We start from the raw sequence: 27,286 nt of genomic DNA, 5'->3' as shown, positions 1-27,286 counted from the left end.
TGTATTTATAGCATGATGGGATGGCAGTACAATGATGTGTGTGGCATCATTGGAAAGCTCTGCTCCTGCGCTTTCATGTGATATGCGTGTCATTTCTGTGCGAGCCTGCATTCGCGAGTAATCCATCCAAGAGTAATGTGTGTGCAGAGCTGCATGAAAGCTCTGTTATACATAATTTTAGTGTAACTTTATCATTTTTTTTCGCTGTGAAAACATTGGACTACCAACAAGTGCTTGTCAGAAAGCTATGATTCTGCTGTTTCACATGATATGCGTGGATTATCGCTATGGCGCACGGTCGCGGAGAAAATCAATAGAGAAGAACAGGTGTGAATTTGGACGCACTATGCGTCGTTCGGGCCGATCGGGTTAAATGTGTTGCAGTCATACAGCAGCTGTCACCACTGTTTAGTCTCCATTCAGTTAGTACTTTTTACATTCAATCTAGTTCTTTACAAGTTCTAAGCTTAAAGGAGACATTATTCCTTTTAAGGCTGGAATAAGCAGCAGCACGGCAGTAAGCACGCTGTCAGAAGCAGTACTGTAGAGTGAAAAGATTTAGAGAAGCAGGGCACAGTGGGGAGTAAACAAATAGAGACTTCCAATGAAAGCCATCTGACCCCCGCCTTGAATCTGATGATCCTCGACACACAACAATCCCCAACTGACGCTATCAGAGCTTCCAACAGCTCATACTCATTGTGTTTCTTAGACATACAGTTTACCTAAAAACACAGTACAGTTTTAGCATAGGATAACTCCTTTAGCACTCTTACGATAATACCACAAGAAGGTAAAACAGTTTGAAATGAAAAGAAGTCCACAATCCACCTGAGACTTTGCAGCACCCAAAGAGGAAAGTTTTCCGTCTAATTAAAACACAAAGTCGACTTCAGCACTGCATACCAAGTATACAGACAAATATAAATCATCAGGTATCCTTTGAGTCAAATAGGAATAGTTGTATTAATTATGATTTCAAAAAGGAGAGAAGAGGCTGTTCCTGCAACAGTGCTCTGCAGTGAGGCTATAATTACACGACATAGAAACCGCGTACTAATTAGCACCTCAGAAAATATAACTGCACTCTGAAAAAGCATCTCATCAATTGTTTATCTTCCTCTTGTCGGCTGTGAGGTACCAAAACAAAACAGCATCAATTAATGCAACAGGGCATCTGTAATACTGCGGGCTAGCATGCTTCCAAGGAGCAGGGAGATTGTTGTTGTTGACATCAGCATCAAGGAAATTGACTGAGAGGGTCTGATGAAATGTGAGCTATTTTTGTGTTGGCCATTTGGTGTTTCCTTAACCTTGTAGCTTGCTTTGCCAGTCTGTGTGGTATTTTGGTGCCTAAACAGGTGGGAGGATCATTAGCGCTAACAAGTGTGTCTGAGTAATTGGACTGAGAATAGACGTCTCAGAACTACATCTGTTTTTCTGGCACTACGTCACTCAACTTTGGTAACTTTGTATCAGTCAAGTTTCTCTTAAAGTTTACGTCCATGTCTGAGAAAATGTTGATGCTTCATGCACATCATCCCCACAGCAGCATAGAAGATCGAAACAATCAGCACAGTTTCAAGGTGGACACACAAAATTACTGTCCCCAACTGAGTATCTGACCAAATGTCTCTCCTTCTGCTCCTGAGTTCTGATGTTGAAAAATGGCCTGACAGTGTTTTTGGAGAACACTCTGATGTCAGAGTACAGATGACCTTTGACCTTCTGGATATAAAATGCCTTTATCACATTTTCATCCTACTAGACATTTGTGTGAACATAATTCAGAAGGTCACAATGACCTTGACCTTTGACCACCAAATTCCAGCTGATCGTTGAGTCCAAGTGGACGTTTGTGCCTAATTGAAAAATTCTCCTATCGTGTTCTTGAGATATCGTGCTCACAAGAATAGGACGGAAGGACGGACAGATGGAAGGATCGAAAGACAGAAGGACAGACGGACGGACAGACAACCCAAGAAGATAATGCCTCCAGCCACGGTTATCGCTGGTGCATTTGATGTAGTTAAAGCAAGGACGCTGGTAAATTAGTCTGCATTATCTATAAATTAATCTGTTGTCCGCAGCTGCTTTATACTGTATGCAATCTTCTCCTTCAGTTCATTAAATCCCTGCAGCCATGTGAAAGCGGCAGGGCAGATATATTGATAAATCTGCAGCCTCCCATTAGAGAGGAGCCACAGCAGAGCGCCATTACGCACACACAGCCGTCCAGTGTCCTTGATTAAATCACATGCAAATGACACCAGGTTGTGACAAAATAATCACACACACCTCTACACTCATCAGATAGGTCGGCTATAACTCATATTGTGATTGTTTATGAGGGATATGTTGAATTACAGGGGGCTCATTAATCCTGTGCATCACGGCCTCTTTTACTTTTTTTTTTTTTTAAATTCAACAGTTCACTTTTTGTTGGAATGTAATACTAATGCTGCTATGTCACATTTTAGGATATGATGTGACTATTTGCAACATGAAAAACAGCAACATTATGACTGATATGGTAATTATGAAAACTGCACCAACCTATTGTACGAATTACTTGTTAAAAACAATGCACCATCTGCTGTTGGCTACAGATTTATGGGGCCGTTATACTGATTCTTCATTTGTCAAGCTATTGTCATGATGTGTCACTGTGATTGGCTCAGCTGTTTAAGGGAAATCAGTCCAGAGATGTGACTGGCTGACAGCATATTTATCAAGTCCAGTTGCCAGAGAAAAAATGTTGGCATTGTTTGTTTCTGCAAACCATAAATACATTCTATTTGCACGTTTCATACATATAATAAAAGACACTGATGTATGAGCTGACTTCATCATCTGGAGGTGGAGGGGATGGTGGATGGCTCGTTGCATAAGTGAGGCACCTGCAGACGACAGTTCTCACCCAACAAACAAAACAGTTGTGATTTAGCAAGTCATTGCTTGGCTTCAAGTAGCTGTTGAGGCACCAAATGTGGGTGTTTTGTAGCGAGCGTCAGGCCTCATTTACACCGCCAGCGATGTGTTCATGTTAGCGCTCGCGAAGCGGTCCACAAGCGTAGCGGCAGCACACATGTATTCACACCAAAACCGAATAGACACGTCACGCAGCAGCCGCTGCTGTCCCGTCAAAATAAAAACCACACCCGAACAGTTGGTGGCGGTAGTGCACCGTGACTGCAAATCTCCAATAAACCCCAAAGAAGAAGAAGTGAGTTTGGACCCAAAGCCCAGGGTGGAGAGGTTCACGCGCCAGTGATTATTCCAACGCTTGGAGAATTAATACTTAGCATCACAAATGGGTAAGTAGTCTTTGTCTGCTTTGCATTACTAGCCTTAGCACAAACAGCCCATTCGTCTCAGTGTCTACGGTGGCCGAGAGAGTTCACAACACACACAAACACAAGTTTTTTGTTGAATACAGCAACCATGTGCTCGCATTTCACGCAAAAAAACAGTGTCTCTTCTATTTTCAAGTGTGCTCACGAAAGCAGTGCTACTCGAGCAGTGCATAGAACGGATGCGGTGTGAATGCTCTAACCTGTTAACATGCTTGCTGAAATGCACGCACGAGTAAGCAGCGACTGTTCGCAAGTGCATCACTTGTGGTGTAAATGAAACCTCACTGTTTTTCAAGTGGATTTTCAGGCATCAAACACGGGTGTTTTGTAACAACTCGTCGCTGCTTTTTTAGCGGGGATAGCACCACAGAAAGTGGTTGTATTTTACCAAGACATCCCTGCATTTCCTTTGGAATTGATCCCCTAAAACTGAGCATTTTAAGCCAAAACATGATCTTTTCCTAACCAGAACAAAGTGATTTTTGTCCCTAGACCCAACCACATGGTAACCACAGTGTTGCTGAAACATAATAACATAAATAACATAATGTGCAAATGTGACATATCCGTGGTGTGCAGAAACATACAATGCCAACATCTATTCTGGCGATTATTTAGTTGCCTTTCCCTCCAATCTATATTCCACCTAAGCCAGCACCATTTACACGGTGTTGCTCATTCATAAACCAAAATAGCAGGTGAGTTTGAGGATGCCCAGACAATCAGCACACCCCCTGTGCCCTTCTGAGGCTGTAACATCGAGCTCACACACAAACATGCAACAACTGACATATACACACACTTGAGCAGAAATTTACCTCTTAATGTCCAATTAAAATAATTCTTCATATCCTTCATTTTTTTCCCTCTCTCTCTCCCTTCATATATCTTTAGTGCAATATTTAATATCTAAGGAAATGGAAAAGTGAACAGGAAATTATGCGTTGCACGGTGGCTATGAACCAGGCTTAATGATGAATATCTTGCTCCCTCCTCTGCTCACACCCCGGCGATAATATTGCACTTGTCCCCCGATTTATTATGCAAGGGTTCAAAGCTGTACATTAACTCCAGAGTTCAAACTGATTAAGTTGCCTGTGTGAGAATACAAATCCACACCAGGAAGTGGATTTTTTCTCTCGCTAACCTCGCTAACACTGGCAGGGTCGCGCATTGCCCTCATCATCACCATCTGTTCAGAGGTCGCTGCAGTCTTTAGCTCCAAACACAATCACTCATGCAGCCTGTGAGGAAGCGAGAGGCTTTGCATTGAAAACTAATCCGCAGTCTCGGGACAAAAATTGGTTAACATCTTAAAAAAGATTAAAAAGAAAAGAAGATTAACACAAATATAATTATATTTTTTTGACAAGTTCCAGCAGCAGTGTGAGGATGTGATGCTGTCGGCCATGTTTATGTACCAGCGGTCAATAATGAACCTCACATCATCACATCAGAAGTTAGCAGCAGTGACTCGCCAATATCCAGTAATTAAAAACAGCAAAGTTTTCCCTGGCAACCCAGTAGAACCAAAGTTTAAACATGTACACACACACAAATACAGAAACACACACTCAAGAGTAGAGCGGTGAGCTCAGCTCAGCAATGCTATCTGCTCTCTGATCCTTTTAATAAATGACCGAATGGGCCAGTGAGGTACATTCCTGAAACACTGACTCACAAGGGTGTGTGTGTGTGTGTGTGTGTGTGTGTGTGTGTGTGTGTGTGTGTGTGTGTGTGTTTTCTCCCTCTGCCTGCTTATGATGTACAAAAGCAAGAGCATCTTGAGATCGCATCTGGGCCTCTGCAGAAGCTTGCTAATGCTCTGGTTTCTGAACAGCTCATTATTTGTCCAACGGTCACCAACACACTTGCAAACAAATAAATGTGGGATACATGAAAGAAAGAAAGAAAGAAAGAAAGAAAGAAAGAAAGAGACACAGGCAGAAAATACCACAGTCCACTAAAACTCTCAGTTATTACAAGCAAGCCTGCAGCTGGGCTCTTGTATCTGTGTGAATGTGTGTGCGTCTCCTAATCCGAGATGAGTGAGCGTCCTCTGTACCTTTGTCGCTGAAGTCGTCGACCAGGATGACCTCTGCTATGAGCTGTGGAGGAGAGCGGTTGAGCACGCTGTGGACCGTCCTCAGCAGCGATGACCAGCCCTCGTTATGGAACGGGATGATGATGCTGGTGTTGGGCAGCTTCTCTGAATACAGCTTCTGTTTGCAGCTACACATGAAACAAAATGACAAATTCAGAGTGAGACGTAGACCTGAGTGGGTCATCCCTGCAAAATAATAACCATATTTTGTAGCCACACTTGTGACATAGTGGTTGGTCCAACATTTTGGTTCTGAGTGAAATATAAATAGCTATAGGGTTTGTTTCTACACAAAATAGTGCCTTTGCCATAATTCAATAATGACTTTTCATGTAGTGCCACCAACAGGTCATAATTTCTGCTTATTTCTTGCCGGGATAGCTTTCACATGACCCAAACACCATTATGCCTCAGCTGTATGTACTGATGCTAACATAACATGATAAGTATGTGCATAGGCTTGGATGGTAAACATTGCATGCTTAAGCTTAACATGCCTAGAGCTAGAGTGCAGGACTTTTATACATAATTGAATACACGACATAACATCCAAGCCTTTGCCAGATGAGTTCACACCATGCCGATTAAGCCAAACGCCACGAGGAAAAGGTCTCTGTATGTCTCAGTAACTTTCTCATGCAGGCACACACAAAGTGATGTGTTTTACATCCACAAGCCAGAGTGAAGGGGGCAGAGAATAATTTACTGGTGTTTTCTTCTGATGCTATGTGTGTCAACAGTTCAAGATAAAGATGTAGGGGAAAGAAAGGGGGAGAGACCATAGCATCAGAGCAGCAGCTAGGAGTATGGTGGAGGCTACGAAGGAAAATCCTAAGAAGCCTCCCAGAAAAGTTTCTGGAGTTGGTGCTCCAGAAAAACAAGAAGAAACTCAAATAAAAAATACTTGAATAGAGTGCTCCTGAGGGCTGGACAGATGTGGAGTGCTCACCTGCAGGCATACGTCATAAGCACTTAAGCACTTGTATAGCGCCGTTCTAGTCATCCGACCACTCAGTGCTTTTTACACAACAAGTCACATTCACCCATTGACACACACATTCATACAATGGTGGCCAAGGCTACCATTCAAGGTGCCACCTGCTACTCAGTTTTTAACACACTGGCACACACATGGAACAGCAATTGGGAGCAATTTGGGGCTCAGTATCTTGCTCAAGGATACTTCGATGTTCAGACTGGAGGACCCGGGGATCGAAATACCAATAGGTAGCGATACGCCATATGTCAAACACCATAGAAGATCGTTCTGTGCATGCACAGTGATTTGTTTTCCTCTTGGTGCTAGTGATAAAAACAATGTTAAACTACATATTATGTAGAATAGTTAGCTGCTATGCACTTACTTATATTGGGCACAGCAGACTTCTTTGTGCGCCGATGTAGCGGAGATGTTGATGCAGCAGTGCAAAATTCATTTATAAGCTCGTAAGAAGTCCTAAAAGTGCTAACAAAACGTAAACAACCCGGCATATATCTGCCATTGTTGTTGTGGTTCCTGGGCGCCTAATGGGCATGTGCGAACTGGGTTGCAACGTCATCATTTTCCAAAATCTCCGTCTATCACATCTCCATCGAAATGGATATTTTTAAAAACTTTCACTTTGGAAGCCGTTTTTGAAAATCTCTGTTTTCATCGAGAAAAACACCGGTTACGTGTAAATGATAGGTGCAAACGCAAAGATAAATACCAATTTTCAGAAATATACGGAACCGTATAAACAGGCCCTTATCTCTAAACAGTTTAACTTGATGATTTACATTTTAATTTTCTCAAAATCCGTTTACAAAAGTCAGCTCATTCCAGTTTCTGGATCCTCTCTATTTATGCCATTTCAGTTCTGCAGTCCATACAACAGCTTTTATTAAACATTTTTTTGCAATTAAAAGTAAATTTGGGCGCATTTTAATGTAATGATAGCGACTTGGAAAAAAAAGAGCTAATGATAAAGGTAGCTACAGTCAGTCACATGACCTGTTGGCCATAACATCTCTACCTAGTTTTATGAAATTATTTAGTGTGTTTCATTCAAATCTCCAAATCCTAATTGACAGCAGGACAGGAAATCTTCTAGAGCCAGTGACGCTGCCCTTTTCTTCAGCGCACTGCAGTGCTCTCAAACCAGCCCAACCTGAACAATGTGTTGCTCTTTTAATAAGATGTAATGAAGCATACCACCTGCCGGCTTGCCCTTCCATCCCTTTCTCTTTCCTCTCGCTCTCTTTCTGAGAAGTCGAGGGGGAATCTGTGGAGACAGTAATTATCTCGGAGTCTCTCAGGCCTGTCTGGCTGCCTGAAACTCCCTCGCTCTCTCTGTCTCTCTATCATGTCATTCACTTGGTGAGTGAGAGTGAGAGTGAAATGAATGAATGAATGCTGCTGGGAGGTCTGGGTCCCCCCCTGAGGACTGATGTGGCACCTGGTTGTCAGACACCTGTCACTCTGCTGTCACTCTGACTAATCAAACAGACACACCTGCTCCCCTCCACCATCCACCATCCACCATCCAGTGCACCACCCCTATCCCTGTCTGTCCTGTGTGAGGCGTGTGGAACCTTGGCGGTCCAGAGCAGCCCTGACAAGTAATTTCTGTGGTCCTGTTGAGAGGATTTCAGTGTTGGACACAACAGCCCTTCGTCTGTCGGGTCAGACTTTGACCCGCTTTCGTTGGTTTGTGCGTGATGAGCCAAGGGCTGGATTTCAATTGAAACCCATCGCACGACAGTTCAAACACAAGACCCTGCTTATTATGGACTATCATTAAAGAAAATAGCATTGGTTGCATAAGACACATCTAACAGTTACACAACAAAATTACAACACAGAGACTGTAATTGTGTCTTCTGGCTGCTTATAATGACAGCAATAGAAGCTGTACATTTTTTAAGGATTCAAATACAGATATTTTTCCTTTTTACATTATTTAGTAATGTTAGATATTTTCACTTTCAGCTTATTCAAAACACTTTGTTGTTGCAACCACAAATGTAATGCCACAACAAAGTGCAATGAGTCATCTAAAATAGAACAGAAATTGATCTATATACTGTGTATATTTCATTTTATACACGTCCCTAGCTTCATGCAACAGTCGCAATTCCACTCCAGAACTACCTGGTTGGGTTTAGGTGAGAAAACTATATGATTAGGTTTAGAAAATAAATCATGGTTTGGTTTTAAAGTAAACTAGTCACTAAGGGTGCTTTCACACCTACCTCGTTTGGTCTGGACTTCAGGACTTTTCCGTTTGATCCTGACCAAATTTACAGGTGTGAAAGCTCCCCCAGACCATGGTCCGGACCAAAGACCTGAAATTTGGTCCGACCAAAATAGGTGGTCCCAAACGAAATCATGGTTCGGACTTTTGCAGTGTGAAAGCTTTTTTTCGATAGTTCGCACTTTAAAACCTTTAACAGGAAGTTTTGGTGGTTAGCCTACACACGAATAAGAAACACACACGAAGAAGAAACTGTGTGTGTCTGTGACTACCTGTACGGACTGAAGGCTGCTGGAAACTGTCGGGAAACTGTCCGACTTCACCGCAGCTTTTTGTCACCGCCCCCCGCTGCGGCTGCCTGCTCTCGTCTACTTTACAGGTGAGGCGCAGTTCATCTCGAATGAGTCAAGTGCAGGGAGACGCAACATACGTAGTTAACGTCAATATGTCATTTGGTCCGGTCGCCTTAATGCAGTGTGAAACCAAACCAACCGGACCAAATGTATACAATGTAGCAAAAACCTTAGTCCGGACTTTCAGGTTTGTTTATTTGTTTGTTTATTTCTAGGATCCCCATTAGCTGATGTCATGACATCAGCTATTCTTCCTGCATACATCCAAATGAGCAAACGACACTCCCTTCTTTGGTTGGTGTGAAAGCCCCTAAGCTTTTGTCACTAACCATATGACACGTCACATAAGTCACTGGCCTAGAATGCTACATATACTAGCACACTAGGCTACGTACATTAAAAGAAGCCAATGTTGACTTTTCGACACAAACACTGGTCTCCTGGGTGAAAGTCCTGTGTTTGTTTGACCCATCCAACTTCCCTCTCGCCCACACTGCAGGTCGTTCTTCAAGATTTGTAGATCCAATAAGGGTGCCGCCTTACAATAAACACAAGTATGGGCCTAAGAAAGCTGCTTGCACAGTCAAATGAAGTGGTCATTTTTTGCAAGAGCAGGCTCTACATTCTCACATTTGTGCTCCTCTGGATTCTCTGTTAACTAGGGCTGCATAGTATATCTTTTTCTTTATCAATATTGCAATGTCAACATATCACAAAAGAATATGATATTACACGCAGGGATTTTTTGAGTCAGTTGAAAGAGAGTACCAGTAGAAAACTGCACTTTAAAATATGACTATCATTCTTTTTAATGAGTGCCTTTTGTGTTAGGTTTAATGCTCAGTTTGTCCAAATGTTGGAAATAATTTCTTCTCAATATTTCTTAATACAACATGCAATTTGTTACATTTTAGCAGTTTACCCAAAGCAGCAGAAATATTGCATATTTTCCTCATATCGTGCATCCCTACTTGAAGCGCTGTGCTGTGGGAGAGGGACAATGAATATACAAATAACTTTCATTCAGAATCTTAAAAAGAAAACGCTGCTGTCCAGAAGGCATGGAAATCATAAATCCCACACTGGCTCCAAAGCTGCCTTACTGCTCCACCTCAGAGCTCACAAAAAATCAGACTGTTCCCCTGACAGCTATGGGAACGTACAAATTATTTTCTGTCATGTATTAATTTTAAAGAATGTGCAATGTTGGTTGAAGGTGGCTAGAATATTGTGGGATGGAAAATGCTTCATAATGGCACAGGATGCAGGAGATTTATAAATGTGGAGGAAAAAAATGTGAGAGAACATGAAGTGTTGTCCGGAAGAGACCTTGAGAGAGAAACCATTTTAAACTGCTTTCCACATGAAAGTGACGGCAGGGTCAAAAGAAGGCTCTTGTCAGGTAGAGTGAAAGCGCTGAAGGCTGATCTGTGACGAATCGGGTCAGCAGGTCCGAAGCTGTTTAGCAGACGGTATTTATAGTGTTGCTGGTGTGTTTATTTTCAGTATTTTGTTGTTTAATGAGTCAGAGGAGAGCTGGAAGAAACCCAGCAGTCTGTGCTGTAGCCACAGGTCCATATGGCTCATAATATCTCTACCGCCTATTTTTTAAAGATATAAAATGCAAGATTTTCCTAAAAACAATGTAGAGACTCATACAGAGGTAATCCCTCTCAGTCATCACTTATGACCCACTAGTAGTGTGTGGCAGTGTATTATTTTTAAACAGAAACTCTGGTCACTGCCTGTATTTACTTATTTTTCCTCCTATTTCCTGTGTTGGGGATGTTTATGGGCATGTACCCCCACTGAACTCAGGTGAGGTTGCAGTTTTATAAAAAGGTACAAAGCAGGTGCCAGGCCATAAGCAGCAGGCATCCGAGAGAGACAGCACCAAAAAAGCAAATATGGCGAGGTGAAAACGCAAACACTTTCGTTGGTGCAACTACAAACCGTAATGCGGGGTTCACACTGCTCGACATTTTTGTCTGTTCCGACTGTCACTATGTCGGATTAGGTGATTATGGAGTCATAAAATCGTGCCATGGCCGACAGACCAACTTAGCCAACAGACATGACAGACTTCACGATGGTCCACGACCAATCATCCCTGGTCATCTTTCACGACATGTGTGGTGTCATTATAATAACTATTATTTCAGTCACTGTGGCTGTTCATGTGCCCACCAAATGTTATTTTAGTAACATAAAAAAGCGCCAGCAGATGGCAGGAGCTACATTTGAAGCACGGCATGAAACTATGCAAGTCACTGAATCCTCCACAACAAGTTCCTGCAAATGTTTCACAATAAAAGCCTTTTTAGAAAATGAAGGGACACTCTCAACTGAAGTTATGGGGGGCTTTTAATTTTATACAGACACAGGAAGTGTTGAGTTTGAAATGACGGCGTGATGCATTAACTTTATCAAGGCAAGCAGGAGCTGATAAATAACGGCCCCTTTATAATGTATTAGGCTGGTACCCTCTGCAGTTGTGGTGAGTAAAATCCCCGCCACTTCATTTTAAATGTTATTCCTTTATCCTCAATTAAAAAGAAAATACATTCATTGCTAGCTTGATGCTAATGGCAGCACTTACCGGGTTGCTAAAGTGCCTCTGCTGCTTCACGCCATCATTTTCCCTTTTCACTCTGTGTGGTAACATCCCTTGAGAAAATATCAAATAGCCTGGGGTGTTGTTGACCTACAGTTGTCTATGGCAGCAGATCGCTCTGTGTTTCTTTTGGTCAAAGTGACGTCTACGACGGGAAAACTCGTGAACAACAAAAAGAAAAGCAAACATGCTAGGCTTTCTGTTGGGAGGTCGTAAGGCGTGCCAGACGTGGCGTTAGTTTTCGTCTACTATGACACACTACATGAGATAAAACAATGGATTATCACGTACGGCACTCACTGTCATCACGATCCGAGCAGATACCGTACGACGTTGCGGCAGGCTAATATGATGTAGTGTGAACCTGGCATAACTGACAATCATGCATGGTAGACCTTTAAAGCTACAATACGTAACTATATATTTTTTAGCAAATACGACAAAACGTTATTTTCAAATAACTGTCACTATATGCTGACTGTAGTACGAGGCAGAAGATCTGAAAAAATCATACTCCTCTGCCTCCTCATGGTGCTCATAATGGCATTAGCAAGAATCACAAAAACAACCGGTCAGAGCCAAGAAGTCTCTAACACAGCAGTCAATCATGTCAGTCACTGCTCGAGCACAATTAACCCAAAAACAAAGCATCGCCCACCAGCTGGAGCAAACCTTTTCATTTTACAGCTCAACATTATACTAAAATACATCTCTGAAAAAATATGAGAAAATATATAGGCAATGCAGTGACAGAATCTTGATGCATATTTGATCAGCGCTGCCTAGTTTGACAGTGTGACCGCAGCTCCAAGCTGTGATTGACATGATTGACAGCGGCTCTCCCTGACAATAGCCTGTGATTGGCCAAGTCTCCTGTCAGCCTAGATTTTCTAAAGCCTGAAAACAGAGCCAAGTAGAGGTGCAGACATCTAGTGTTCTTTTAGACCACCTGAATAACTATGTGCTCAAGGTTTTCAATGGGTGTTTTTGCCCAGTGACACCAAAATTAAGCTGCCTGCCCCAGCTTGAACACTTAATGTTGAGCTTAATGGACACCACCTCCATGCCTCAAGTCTATGATTAAAGGAGAATTTAAGCTGCATTTTAACACACTAACATTTAGGATAATAGCACTCTTAGGTGTTGACATGCTAAAGTTTAGCATGGCACCACCCTAAAGCAGGGTAGTCCAGTCACATCAGCAAGCTGTTCTTAGGGGACTCTAAAGTGTTTCCAGGCTAGATAGGATATATAATCCCTACAGAGCTCTGGGTCTGCTCCGGGGTCTCTTCCCATTTAGACATTCCCTCAACAAGGAGGCATCCAGGGGGCAGCTTCATCAGATGCCTGAACAACCTCAACTGACTCCTCCAAATGAGAAGGAGCAGTCCCTAAGGCAGAGGCCAGCCACTTCTATCTGCTATCTAACATCTCCGTTTCTAACCTAAGCTCAAGACCACAGGTGAAGGTTGAAACTTAAATCGACTGGTAAATAGAGAGCTGAGCCTCGGGGCAAAGTACAGTCCAGTACAACGCATGCATTAATCTAAAGTGGAGGCAAAGGCTGACAGGAATTCGGTCAGTTTTCAAGGTTTGCTTTCACATCCAATTCAAATGCTCGACAAGTGGATATTCTAACCTGTTAGCGACACTGGATAAAAGTCAGTAAATCACCAAAATCAGCAGGACCAGTCTTCTGGGGAACAACCTTCAATCCACTTTGGTCAGAGCATAATATAAAAACAAATACTGTTTAGATATTTATGAAGTTTGCTCTGAATGACTGATACCCAGGGGGTGAATCCTGATGTTTCTGATCACCTCCTCACCTTCCCTCTGGTGCTGCCATCAAATCAACATTCCCATCTCTACTTGAGAAACATCAAACTTTAATGGGTAGTTTGCTGTGAAATTTACTTGCACAATTAACTGGAGTACAATGAACATTGCGGCAACTGTGGTTCACCGTGACCACTGTGGTAAAACTAGACTTTCTGCTCCTTCAGTTCTCCTTACTCTCCTTCCTCCTGAGGAACTGCTCCTTGAAAAAAAAACCCAGTCCCCCTGCAGTCAGAATAAAGGCCGCTCCTGAGCACACATCTATCAGTTCTTCACACCTCGTGCACAGAGGGGGACATCAATGACACTGATAATTGCTGTCAAGAACACGGTTTATAAGCACATAGGTGTTGTGTGGTGTGTAATCGGCTTCTGTCAGTGTAAAGCTACATGTCTCCTGTGAATAGACTGGGCAGGCTGTTAATTGGAACAATTGTTCCAAACAGTGGATGTTGTAATGAGTTGGGACAGATCCAGCATGGAAAATTAAAGGTGTAAACAATGCAATAAGTCTGGTTTGGTGTTGGGGTAGAATTGTCCTATTGACCACTGTCATCCCTTCACAACTGGTGCAGGAGGGGGGATGGGCGCTCAGTGCAGCTACTCAATGTACCCTCATACAATGGTTCTTATGGCTGAGGAAAATAATCATGGTTGGGTGTCACGATTAGACATGATGTTATGTACAGTCCAAGAAGCAATCTCTGAGGCTGAAAAATGAAGCCAATTCAGAAATGCCTAACACTGCAGTTCCTTGATTGGCCACTTGAGGCTGGCTCCAAAACAAAGTCAATGCCCATAGAACCTGTAAGTTGTGTGTTTCTGTTTCCGGTACATGGGAACTTAAAAATCGATTTCTCATAATGTATTTCAGTGGCTAGATGAAAATTTTTTTCTGGTCCCGTTTGAATTGTGCCATGAATTTCACATATGTTGTTTGTGAATTTTTAATATATTTTTTCATGCAAAGAAGGCTACAATTTAGCGGGAAGAAGTTTGATACTGTTAGGTTTTGTGTGAGAGCGCTTTGTGGACTACAGCTCTTCGCTGCTCTCGACGCGTATGATATACGTCACCACTCGCACTCGGAACATGGCTGTGTCTCTGGTACACTTCACCGCCTTCTTCTAAGGAGAGGACAAAAGCCTTAAGCCTGGCAAAAACCACTACAAGTCTGGACATGTGGAAAGTTTCAGCTACGTCAGCATCTTGATCTGATGGCTCCATAGATCATGGCAGAAGACGCAGCAGCAGCACTGTGAGTTGAGAAGTGGAGGGAAAGTGTGATGACGTGACGTCACATAGGCGACATGTAGTCTTTCTCATTACGTTGTTTCCACAGCCTTTAACTGAAGAATCATACAATAAACTGTCAAACTCTTAAAATGAAAAAATATTATTTAGACCCACACAAAACATGTGTGTAATCCAAGGCATTTAATGACTGGGACCAGAAAATAATAATTTTCTCTCCATTGACTCCCATTCATATTTTCTGAGCCTAGAGGTCCAATGGGGGTCTACCGGAAGGGGGGTGACTTATGAGCTCTATAGACCCCCATGTTAAAATGTCCAACTTTACAGCAGAAATAAACGTGACAACCGTACAAAGACGCATTTTTGTATAACCCACCTGTTTATATTTTATTAAGGCTTAAAGTTGAATATATTGAAGGGCGGGGAGCTTGAGTGACAGGCTGTTTGTTCTCAAGTCTAACAGCAGTCAGATCCATATTATGTTGAAGTTTACAGTTCAAAAGAAAATTCTAAAAGAACTTGTTTTGGCAATTCGACCAAAATAAATCCTTCAGCCTAAGAGTTGGCCTGGTCAGGCTGCAACATAATAAAATACATTAATACAAGCAGCTGTGCCAACATTTCTGACTCATACTCGGAAATAAACAGCCTCTCCTCAAATCATCAGAAAGCTCAGAATTCTATCATCTATTTGACTTTCTGTCACCTTCCCTTAAAAAAAAACAGACTTCCCAGGTCAGCCTTGCATTCAAGCTGGCCTCTAGTCCAATAGTCAACCTTATTTTTGGGGAACAACAACCATCTGTCACGAGGGGCCGGGAGTCTGCAGGTTTTCAATCCAACCAAAGGCTGCACCAGGTGATTCATTTTTCCTTTCCGGTTGATGGAGTGCCAATCTGTGAAATAACCTGCTGCAGTCTTTGGCTGGAATGAAAACCTGCAGACTCTTGGCCCTCAGTGGCCTGCTCCTGCCCCTATTCAGATGAAACTGCTCATACAAACACACAAGATTTATTTCTTTGAGGAAAAACGGCAGTTTTGCCCGAGGTTACCGCGCACTTTACTGGAAATTCTAAAAGGAAGTGCTCTTCGTCTGGTCACCATTGCACAGTCCATAAAAATGACTGATGTGGCAGATTGAAATGGGATGAAAAACACCAATGTGCTTCAGTTGGATCTGCTCTGGAAAAAAAAGTCGCTGTTATTTGTTGAGTCAGAAAATCTATTTATCTAAAATGTAATTACAAATCAATTCTAGTGATGGAGTCATGGTTTAACGTGACGCAAAACAGCTTATCAAGACAGATGTTTTTGCAGAAAAACTGTGCGCACTTTATCAGTATTTATAGTTTATTACCATTTGCAGTGGTTGCATCATAAACTTTGTATAATACTGTCAGTTATAAAACACCCTCGAGTGGCTAGTATACAGCAAACTGGCCACACCTACATGTTTATGTTGGCACATCGTCCCTTGCTCTTCCTCCACTGCCTTCCTCCCTGTGTAAACACCCCTCACACACACTCACACCCACACACAGCTTACTTTGGATGGCGGATGTCCGGGACGGAGCGATTGAGGGAGATCCGGTCACTGACATAAATGTTGAAGCCGTTTTCTCTGTAGGCCTGGTCGACACGGTCAGCATCTGTCAGGGGGAATGCTTTCCCCTGTTCACCGTTACCTGCATCAAACACACACAGATTTCACTATCAAGACAAGTGCGAGACCTCAGTGTATCAGTTCCACCACACTGTATCTCCTCTGCAGATAAATATATATTGCAGGAGTTACTGAAAGCCTACACATCCTTTAAAAAACTAGGAAAATACTTTCATTTAGATAAGATAATGGCCATAATTAAAGTTTAAACAATAAACAAATAATTATAATTATTATAATATTAAACAAATAATAATAAACAACAATAAGTATTAAAAGTGGTGAGCCTCAAGGTTGGGAGCATCCTGAAATAAAACCAGCTGAGTAGGTTTTCGCTCTTGTGAGTGAACACAGATCACAAACTGAACAAAATTCCCATCATATGCAAAACTAACCATCAGTGTTGCTTTCCCATGGCTACTCTTACATGGGAAAGACAAGCTTAGAGACTTTTTTTAAAGACCTTTTAGTGCCAATATGAATAGTATTTCAGCCAAATCATCACTTAAACTGTGAACCAAATCTACCTTCGGGTACAAATAAAGTTACCTTACCTTACCTTATTTAAAAAAAAGAGGAAGAAAGAAAATGGCAACTAAAGTGACATGCCAGCAGTGTATGAAAAAAATGTTTTAAATATATGAATCAACGGATGCACAAAAACAAAGGTCTAAAATAGTGCTGCAGATCAATCTAATCCCAATCGCAATCTCGATGTCAGGCTGTGCGATTACATAACTGCATAAAAGGCTGCGATTTGCAATTTAATGTAAATAAATGTTGTGTGCTTGTCAACGTGACTACCTCTCCTGTAGTGTGTGGAGTTTGTTGACATCACGCCCACAAGCTATCCTGGTGTGTGCAGCATGTATGCTCAGGTGACCGCCCGGCGTGCAGCAGTGACCAACATAGACGCAGAAGAAGAGCAGGAGCACGACCATGAACAGGCTGAGTTGGTGGCAAAAAAAACGCAACGTCTATTACATGGGAATACTTTGGATTCAGAAAGACGTGCTGTGTAAAAGTTTAAAAGTTAAAGTCGCCACGTCCCGCGGCAACACAACCAATCTATATCAACACTTGAGACAGCACAGAGAAAAGTAGGAAGAGTGCATGCGAGAGAAAGCCAAGCCGTGTAACATTAAAGACAAAGAGACAACTGAAAGCGCCTCATAAAACAACATCCAAGCACAGTTACGCAAACATTTGTAAGTGTCACGGGGAAATCATGGACTCCATAATAAACTATATAATAACAAATGAAAAATTGAGCAATTTTGCTCGGGTTCGGCCCACTTGACATGCTGCTGTGTTGTGCTATGGCGTGCTGGAATTTGTCATTTACGTGACAACGCCTGAACGCAACACAGGCTCACTCCGCTGTATGTGCAGTGCCGTGCTGCGCTGCTGTGTGAGCACCTTGTTTGACTGTGCTCAGTCTGCTGATGGTCATTTACACACTGTCTGTCCATAACAATAACTATGTCAGGTCAGGAAAAAATAATGAGTACAGAATACAACACAATGTCCTGTTGTGGGTTGAATCAGTTAGCAATTACCTAATTAAACAGATTTGTTTGCAGCCCTGGTCTGTATAAATCAAAGCTCGGACTTTAAGAGCAAGAAACCCTCTGATGAAACATGATGAAATAAACACGAACTCTAATGGCTGAACTGCTTAAGGAAGTTTCATATTTTCACAGCTTTAACTTGTGCAGATTTATTAAAGGAGAATCAGGGACCTTCGGATACCCAGGGAACAAAACACCCCTCATCATTCACAAACATGCATGTTTCATTAAGCAGAAATGATCCACTTTCCCTCCTAAAGGTAACAAGTGTGCAAAATAACTTTTCCCCTTTAATGGCTCATTTCAGAGATAAACCCATTTCAACTAATTTACACTGTTTATATAGAAGCTGATTTCCCTGAGCAGAAAATAAAACTGAGTTGGTGATGATTGTACCAGATATAAACTGTATTTATGCCAGCAGAACTGCATTCGAAGCAGAGATTTACACCACTGCTGCAGAGCTGGAGAGCAATAAGGCCCAGAGAATGGGATGGTGTGTGTGAGAAGAGCAGTTAATCTGGATACAAGTGTATAAATGTGTGAATCTTTCTTCAGTATATTGGATTTTTGCACTACTGTGAAGACTGCGCACATAATATATAGGTCATCTAGTTGTCTTTCTACATCTCTATATGACAGAGTCGACGAGGAGGGACTCTGAGGAGGTTTGGACCTACCAGATCGAGAGGCATCTCTTTTGATTGCGTCATAGTTGTGCCAGTCTTTCCTCCGCACGCCGTCGCGCCCCACCTGAGCGTCCTTCCCCAACCGGTTGACCCCCTGTGGACACACATAAGCATGTAGAAAGGTGGTCATGAATGCTGTCATACACACTGTGAAAAGAAAACCTGATTCATAAGCTGTTTTATGAGAAAATCCACTCTTAAATGTCACAAAAGGGGCTGGTAAAGTGTGACGGATTTATTATTGGTGGACATTTTCAAGTATCTGCAAGTTAATTTTCATAGTTATTATGTAGATCTAAAAGGCACCTTTTTTCCCATCATCAAGATTTCATTAGATGCCTGTCAAAGAAAGATTTTGGTAAAGATTATTCATCAACCTCAGAACTCTGTCTGAAAATGTGGTTAAAGCTGCAGACTGACTGTAGAGGTGGAGTGGTGTATTTGTGCACTCATGTCCTATATTAGAAATTTGCTTAGCTACAAATTATGCTCTGAATGCAACACTATTTTTCAGCTGAATCTCAAGCACCAGATGTGTTTGCCTACACTAGCCTACAGTGTCTTTAGGAAACACTCACAAATGGTCATCAGTGATGTAAGATGTAAAAAAAAATGTGTTGTTAGTGAGCTAAGATTTGCAAAGCAACCAGTGTGCACCTTTAAGAACACACAGTGCTGCACACACAATAAGGTTTTTCCCTGGCACTCTGTCAGTATCAGTGTCAGCGAAGAGATTTCTCCAGAGCATCAGACTCTCACTATCCAACAGCGTTCTGCTGAGAGTTTATCCACGGAAAGTGTGCTCTTCTATTTCATGCTTGACGATCCTGTGAGGAGAATATCAATGCCGTGACGCACAACTCCGCGGAGGCCTTATATACACAACCACACACATACAGACAGATATGCTGCGGTTCAGCATACAAAGGCAGAGGCTGTTTCTTCTTCCACTTAGTCATTCTACACACTGAGTGACTTTCAGTGACTCGGCATCTTGAATTACAGGATCACAGAACAATGGAGAAATAATTAGCTCGATGGGAGGAGGCAATTAGTGAAACACTTTAAATACAAATGACGCCACTGACTGCATGAAATACTGTGAATTATTAATCAGACTGCTAGCTTAGAGGAATCTGACACTGAATAACAAACTGGACAGTATATAAACACAGATCTGGTTTGAAGACTCGAGTTACGTGTGTGACTATCTTGTGTTTCAATCTTTTTGAGGACCAAGTGTTAGACCCTGACAGTGAGGACATTTTGGCTTTGGTTTTCAGGTTGAGGTTTGACTTAGGTTCAGGTAACTGTCAAATTAAGGTTTGCAAATGGTAGTATCATGTTATGGGGACAAAAATATGTTCACACAGGAACATCAGCTGTGTTTCCATTAAATTGTAAAGCAAATTTTTAGTGAAATGTCGCACAAAAGAAATGTAAATTAGAGATTTCCATCAACTGGTTTGGAGTGTATACACTAGGCTCCTCAAGATGGGATTTTTTCCACTGTAGGGATGCACTGATCCGATATCTGGATCGAATATCGGCCCCGATATCATCAAAATTGATGGATTGGGTATTGGAAAATGCAACCTATACCTGAGGCGATACTTTCCCTTTAAATCTATTGTGACACGAGCTACGTCATACGTCATGGAGTGAAGGAGAGAATCTGCTGTGTGGAGGTACTTCACACTATTTCAACTGAACTGAACCAAACTGAAAAAGCTGGATCGGTGTATCTCTATTTCCACTGGTAAACTGAGTAGAAGAAGAAGAGGTTGTGAAATCAAAACAAAATAATTTGCAAATATGGAGAGAGGTCTTGAGGAATTTGTTGCAATCTCGCAAGTTTTAACTGTTCTTTCATGTCAGCTAAAGCAGCACAGTGGTGAAGTGGTTAGCACTGTCCTTGTGGGGGGGACCCTTCTGTGCAGAGTCTTCATGTTTTCCCAGTGTCAGCGTGGGTTTTCTCCTGGCTCTCTGGCTTCCTCCCACAGTCCAAAGACATGCAGGTTAATTGGTGACTCTAAATTGTCCGTAGATGTGAATGTGAGTGAATGGTTGTCTGTCTCTATGTGTCAGCCCTGTGATAGTCTGGTGACCTGTCCAGGGTGAACCCTGCCTCTCACCCAATGTCAAATGGGAATGAATGAATGAATGTCAGCTAGTACTGGCCATGTCTAATGCTGTCCAGAGATGAAGACAAATGAATGCAACGATTCTTATATATGGTAAAATACAACAGCATTACATACTGATCAGTCAGGAGTTATATGTTACTAATTATTTGGCGTAGGCATTTCAATATCCCGTTTATTAAAACTCTTTTTTGACAAAGGCAAAAACCACCTTATGCAAGCGTAAAAAACTTTTTGGCGCATCCATCCATCCATCCATTTTCTAACCGCTTATCCTCTTGAGGGTCGCAGGGGGGCTGGAGCCTATCCCAGCTGACATTGGGCGAGAGGCGGGGTTCACCCTGGACAGGTCGCCAGACTATCACAGGGCTGACACATAGAGACAGACAACCATTCACATCACATTCACACCTACGGACAATTTAGAGTCACCAGTTAACCTGCATGTCTTTGGACTGTGGGAGGAAGCCGGAGAGCCAGGAGAAAACCCACGCTGACATGGGGAGAACATGCAAACTCTGCACAGAAGTGCTCCCACACCTGGGATCGAACCAGGGATCCTCTAGCTGTGAGGCGACAGTGCTAACCACCAACCGTGCCGCCTCGTTTTGGCACAATTGAGTGAATTTTCGCGAATTTTGCTGTTTCCATGCCGCTTTTCTAATAGGATAAAAATGGCTATTATGGGAACTCTCATCTCATCATACATACTATGTAACACAACTATATAGTAGTACATATAGACAGACTGCATTGGATCACATCTGAAATCCACACTCTACACCGTAACGTCTAAATTACATTTTTTAAAGACTTCTCATTCTCTTGGAATGAAAGCTTTTATCACAACTCTCCATCATTCCTCCACATAATATCAGACTGCCTGGGTGAACCCGACACAGGGAAAACCTTGAACACCGTGTTTCAGCTTGTTTATTATTCCATCTCCTGACTGGCCTCTGCTTAGACACAGAGATGCTGTATAGGATCCTAATCTAAAATTCATTCAGGTCTCTCTCCATTCCTTCCTCTATTCTTTTTTCCCTCTTCTGCTCACCTCTCTGCTTCACCCCCTCTCCCACTCTCCTTCCCCTCTTTCTGTCACAGGCAGATGCCCTCAGTGTGTCATACAAGGACCTGACAAGCAGCAAGAGTCCATCTGTGCAAATTTATACTAAAAAGAAGCGAGATTGTGCCGCCCCATTTCCTCCTGATTAAAATTTCAGCGCACGTCGCCATGATATTCCTCTGGGGCTTTTCTTGCTGCTCAACAAGACCTTGAAAAACAAGACAAGGAGAGAGGAAAACTTTTCTGCTAATGTGTGCACATGTTTAGTTTTGTGGAAGCAGAACGGGGGCGGGTACTGAACCTAAAGAAAGTAATTGAGACTGACAGTCGAAGAGGATGGGTATGAAAAAGACAGAATAATCTTGAGGAACAGATGGGGGATGCAATCGCTTGTATGTAATAAAAGTGGGATAAGACAAGTAAAAGGACTAAATAGCCAGTTGACTTGTACAAATTGTGGATGTTGTTGGGCTGAAAGACAATACCAAAAGCTCAAATTAAACACGGCTAACCAGTGTATGCTTCTGTTTAGATATTCATTTTGGGAGCGTCATTAGTTATGCATTCCATAATTTTGGCTTCATGATGGTGTTAAATGAAGTCGGGGATCACCAAAGTGATTACAACTCATCCTGAGGAGGACATAAAAGTGTGTACCAGCAATCCCTCTATTACTGGCATTTCACTATTTCACTCAATCTGTGCCGAAGTGGACTGATCAACAGACACTGCCATTCGTAGAGTCATAGGCCTACTTGTAGCATTGCTAAAAACACAGTTAATAATAACCAGACGTTCTGAAATAAAGCAGCCAATGGCAGACATTTAAGTCCATAAAGAGCTTGTTAGGGGGGCAAAAAATACAAATGAGAGCTACAACTATCTTAAGACTTCAGCCCTCGCAATTGTTTCGTCGAAAATATCCACATCAGTGCGGACAATGTCCCACAAGGGACACAGTATTAGATTTGTAGAAGCTGATGAATCTTTCCAGTAAATACTGGCTGAAAACAGGATGCTCTGTTGATCAGACAACAGATAAGAAAGCAGTCAGGGGACAAGATTCTCGGGAAGCGCAAACCTCCGTCAACACTGTCCAATGCTATAAAAAAATTTTTAATGACTTTAATGCAAGGAAGTATAATGCATCTAGATCATGAGGAGTTTTGCATTAATCATTGTGATTAACAATCATGGGATAGATGTACCAGATTTTTCTTTGTTAAAGTCAGTGCAATATCTTATGTGAAATATTGGAAATGTTCAAAAGGCCTATCTTGAGGAATCTTGGTCTAATGGCCGAAACACAGGGCACACAGATGCAGTGCCACACTTCTGCTGCAGCAGAGCATGTCCATTATAATCAACTGAAGCTGCTTCACTGACCACGGGAGCTGCGCTCGCCAGGACGGGCATCGCATGGCTCTTCTCTAGTTTTATCCAGCTGGTCTTTTTTTTCTCTCTCTAAGCACTGAGACCCACCAAAAGGCAAAAGCTACTCAGAACTGGATAAAAAACAAGTACAATCGGTCCAAAAAGTATTGAAATGAATACCTCATTGTGCCAGAGGTAATGTGAAGCAGTACAGCAACAGTACAGTGGGTGTCTTTACATTTCACGTGAAAATAAATTAATCAAGTCAATGAATCCTAGAGTTAAAATGATCCAGTTAATTAATTCAGTACCAGTTAATATAACTTACACTTCCAAACCCTTCATAACCAACCTCTTTAACACTTGGCAAAACAAATTATGCACACAGTGAAGCTGGCAGTAATCACACAAAGACAGAGTCCGTGTAGCAGGTAAAACATCTGTTTCTGCCCCGCCTACGTGACGCATTGCTTCCGTACCTGATGTATTTTGACTGTAGGACTCATGCAACAATGTGCCAGCTTGCACTTTTTGTTACATACATACACACCCCTCACGTTCAGCTATATTTCAGTTGAACTGAGAGCTTTGAACATACTGTGCATACAGATGGGAAGTATAGAGGTTGATTAGGTTGCAGTGGCTTGAAAAGTTTCCTCTGGACTTTTTGTCATTTCTATTCTATTTTTCAATAAACTGCATCAGTAAATACAGAAATTAAAAACTAGAGACAATGATGTGCTGTAATGTTGAAAGAAAAAGGATCATTTATTTACTTTAAAAACTCCACAGGGCAACTTTAAATTTGCTTAATGACGGTGCAGGTTAGTAATGCAAGAGCTATTCACAAGACAAACCCGGCTCTATCTCAGCCAGCTCATAAGAATGCACATTCATAGCCAACTCAGACACGCCAGCCCAGATGAGGCATTGAAACTGAGCTGAAAATAAGGCGGCACCAAACACAGTCATCTGTTTCTCTGCTGTACTACACAGCCGAGTATTGCCTTCCTCTACTCTGCTAATCACCATCATCAGAAAGCTGAGGCTCCATGCAGCCACAAACTCATTCCACTCTGGGCACTTTTCCGCTCTATTAATATTCAAGACACAGCACAAACACACTGATAGGACATTGGAGGAACGACACCACGATCCACACAGGCTGTGCCGTCTCTAACCAGCATGCTCTCATTAACTGACAGGCCCCAAAATGTCTCCGAAATGACAAGGCAAAACAGAAATCTATCTTTAAAGAGTAACAAATATTCTGCTTAAAGTAGGAAAGCAGCATGAGAAAGATTTGAGGAAAGCTGAGTGGACAGGGATGTAACTCGTGTCACCTGGCAGTGTGAAGCCTCATTAAATTTAATGTAGCCTTTTAGTGGTCTATTTAACTGATGACAAAAGGCCACATGTCAGTCAGTGTTTGCACACGGATTCATGAAAAGACAGACTGAGAGTGTCAGTGAACAACGGAGACGGACACATGCGAGTTGCCTAATCTACCTCAAATGAGATATGTGCAGTGTCCAAACTCAAAAGCTTCCTCCTACAAAGACCACGACCTGTTAAAGTAAACCTGAACCTCATCCCCGAATCAGACCCCAACTTGGGGAGGGGTCGGGGACATGATAAGTTTAATATGGGAATATTTTGCACAGTCAGACAGTCTCTCCTGGAAGACATTCACGGATTGTTCATATGTAAAGTAACTTAAACAGCTGTGGCAAGAATGAAAAAAGGAGAGGTAGAGAGAGAGAAGGACAAGCGTTTGCTTCTTTCTCATTAATATTAGATTGTGGGGTGAAGTGAAACAAGAAACAAGTATCTACTGTGGCTACAGTATGATGTAACTCAATATACCAGTGACCAATGATGACCTAAACACCAACACCTGGTAATTACAGCTTGAGTAAGCAGTTTACTTTTGGTGTCATTGGACAAATATCCCATAATAAACTTCAAGCATAATCAAGTGAACTGCACCTGCTCTTCTGTTTGCAGGTCATTTTAGAGAGAGGGCATTCCTACTGGCTGTTCTACGAATGCAGATGCAGGTGCAGGTCCCTTTCGGTGCTGAGAAAGTTGCTAATTCTAACATTGGCAACAACTGCCTGTGCTGCAAAGTAACCAACGAAAAGGAAGACAGACTTTTAAAAAAGAGAATCTGAGAGAGAGTTCGACAATAAGCGAAATAACATGTGTAAGAGATGGAGTTAAGAAGTTGCTAATAGTTTAGCCTTCTGCTAACCGGCTCATAGCTGAAGCTTCAAGTTAGCTAGAGTCTGAATCACAGTGTGTTCTCTGCCTCATTCACCGCTGCTACAGATCACAACACTGGGAGGAGAGCAGGCAGCAGCTCCGGAGACAGACCCCCTGTCAGTGGCCCCAGCAACCCGAATCCAGCCAGTGCAAAACCCCAAAACCAGGGGACAGGACAGCCCTGACTCCCCACCAGATCAGCAAACTTTCTGTTGCTGCCATTACACAGATTAGACCTGGCACTTCCACTGGCTACACCGACTGGCTGTCCGTCTCCGGAGCTGCTGCCTGCTCTACTCCCGCTGAAGCAATCCACAATGGCAAGGAGTGACCCAGAGGGACCGTGGGGTGACTAGCTAGCTAATTCTCATTTGTGGTCTGACAAAACACAAAGAGAAATAGCGGAATAAAGGGGGCTGAGCAAATATGCTGCGCAAAACTAAAATAAATCAATGTATAGGAAATGCAGGGTTACTGTATGAAGCGTGTGCATATGCTCTTGGTTGTCTTGTGGAAGAGGCTTAGGACAGACCGAGGAGAGCTGCAAGAAGAGGGTGTATTTTCAAATTTTCCGGGTTTTTTATTCATTTATTTTTTGCCTTTTCCAGATTCCTGCCTACCCCAGCTTTACATGATCTTTCTTGATTTTAAGAGTGAATGAGAACAGTTTGAATGCATCATGCAAGTGACTGTGCACAAGGGGATTATGGTGTCGTCAAGACCTCAAAGCACATACTGATTTAGGCTTCCAAATTCACGCACAAGAAGGTGACATTTATCTGTGACCCTGCGGAGGACAGAGTGGAACAACACTGCTGACTCGTTACGACATATTCAGTTTTGAAATGTGGACAACACCTGAATTAGTACAATATGTGGGGCACTGAAATCGCAGGCAGTCATTGGTCCATCAGTTTTCCCCCTAGTGACCTCGATGGAGGGATTTGCAGATTATGAAGAGCCTCTCTGAAATGCTGGCTGCCCAACCTCATTTCCATGCTGCTGTGGTCTTCTGTTAATCTGCCCAACAGCAGATTATGTTTGCTGTTCGGTCAGATAGGGTGGGATTGGTGCTGCTGCTGTGGGTTTAGGCTCTCAGCAGCTGTTGCGGGACATTACGCAGTAATACAGCACCAACATGCCAGGAGGACGCTTCCTCCAATTGGCATGCTTGCTTTGATTCTGAGCTAAAGAGCGTCTGGTCTACTTTTATCTTTCTGTCTATTTCATTTCCTTTATTCAGTTATTCTTTCATTGCCACTCTTCATTATATAATATTATTAAATCTGTCTGGCTAGAAAGCTGAACAAAACACTATCCTTGGCTTTGGTTTAGCTGCATTTAGGCCCACTGTGCTAAAGTTGCAATGCCACCTAAGGTAAAAATCAGGTGCAAATACTAGCTGGCTGCCAGAATGTTGTCAGAGTGGTCTTTCATTTTTAGAGGTACAGTGCCGAGGTAATGTCGCTGTCATCCATGAATGATCACCTTAAAGTTGCCGGTGAAAGGAAGGAGAAAAATAAGAGCTCTGCAGCGTAATACAATAGATTTTTTTCCCCTCTTCCTTTCATTTACAAATTAGTTTTCTTGCCTGCTGCCTGACACTTTCAGCATTTAGGCTTGAATGAAGCCCTGAGGTGTGAAGTGGGCACCTGCATCACACAGTGGTAACTGTGGTTTCCCTCTTGCAGCTCTACTATATACACTATGTCACAAGGTTGTTCTGCTGTGGAACCACAAAACAAACCTATG

At 42.4% G+C, this 27,286-nt stretch overlaps 1 protein-coding gene across 1 annotated transcript in view; it reads right to left on the bottom strand.

Moving 5' to 3' along the window:
* LOC126387853 (polypeptide N-acetylgalactosaminyltransferase 10-like) overlaps window positions 1–27,286 on the bottom strand; it is a 125,268-nt gene that overhangs the window by 65,591 nt on the left and 32,391 nt on the right. The window contains exons 2-4 of the mRNA XM_050040577.1: window positions 18,674–18,776; window positions 16,306–16,444; window positions 5,422–5,588 (exon numbers count right to left, since the gene is read on the bottom strand). Of these exons, the coding sequence (XP_049896534.1) occupies window positions 5,422–5,588; window positions 16,306–16,444; window positions 18,674–18,776 (409 nt within the window). The remainder of the gene's footprint in view (window positions 1–5,421; window positions 5,589–16,305; window positions 16,445–18,673; window positions 18,777–27,286) is intronic.

This window comes from Epinephelus moara, chromosome 3 (assembly GCF_006386435.1).
Source record: "Epinephelus moara isolate mb chromosome 3, YSFRI_EMoa_1.0, whole genome shotgun sequence".
NCBI classification, from domain to species: Eukaryota; Metazoa; Chordata; class Actinopteri; order Perciformes; family Serranidae; genus Epinephelus; species Epinephelus moara.
Note: the sequence above shows the minus strand (reverse complement) of the source record. Positions and strands in the feature narration are given on the sequence as shown.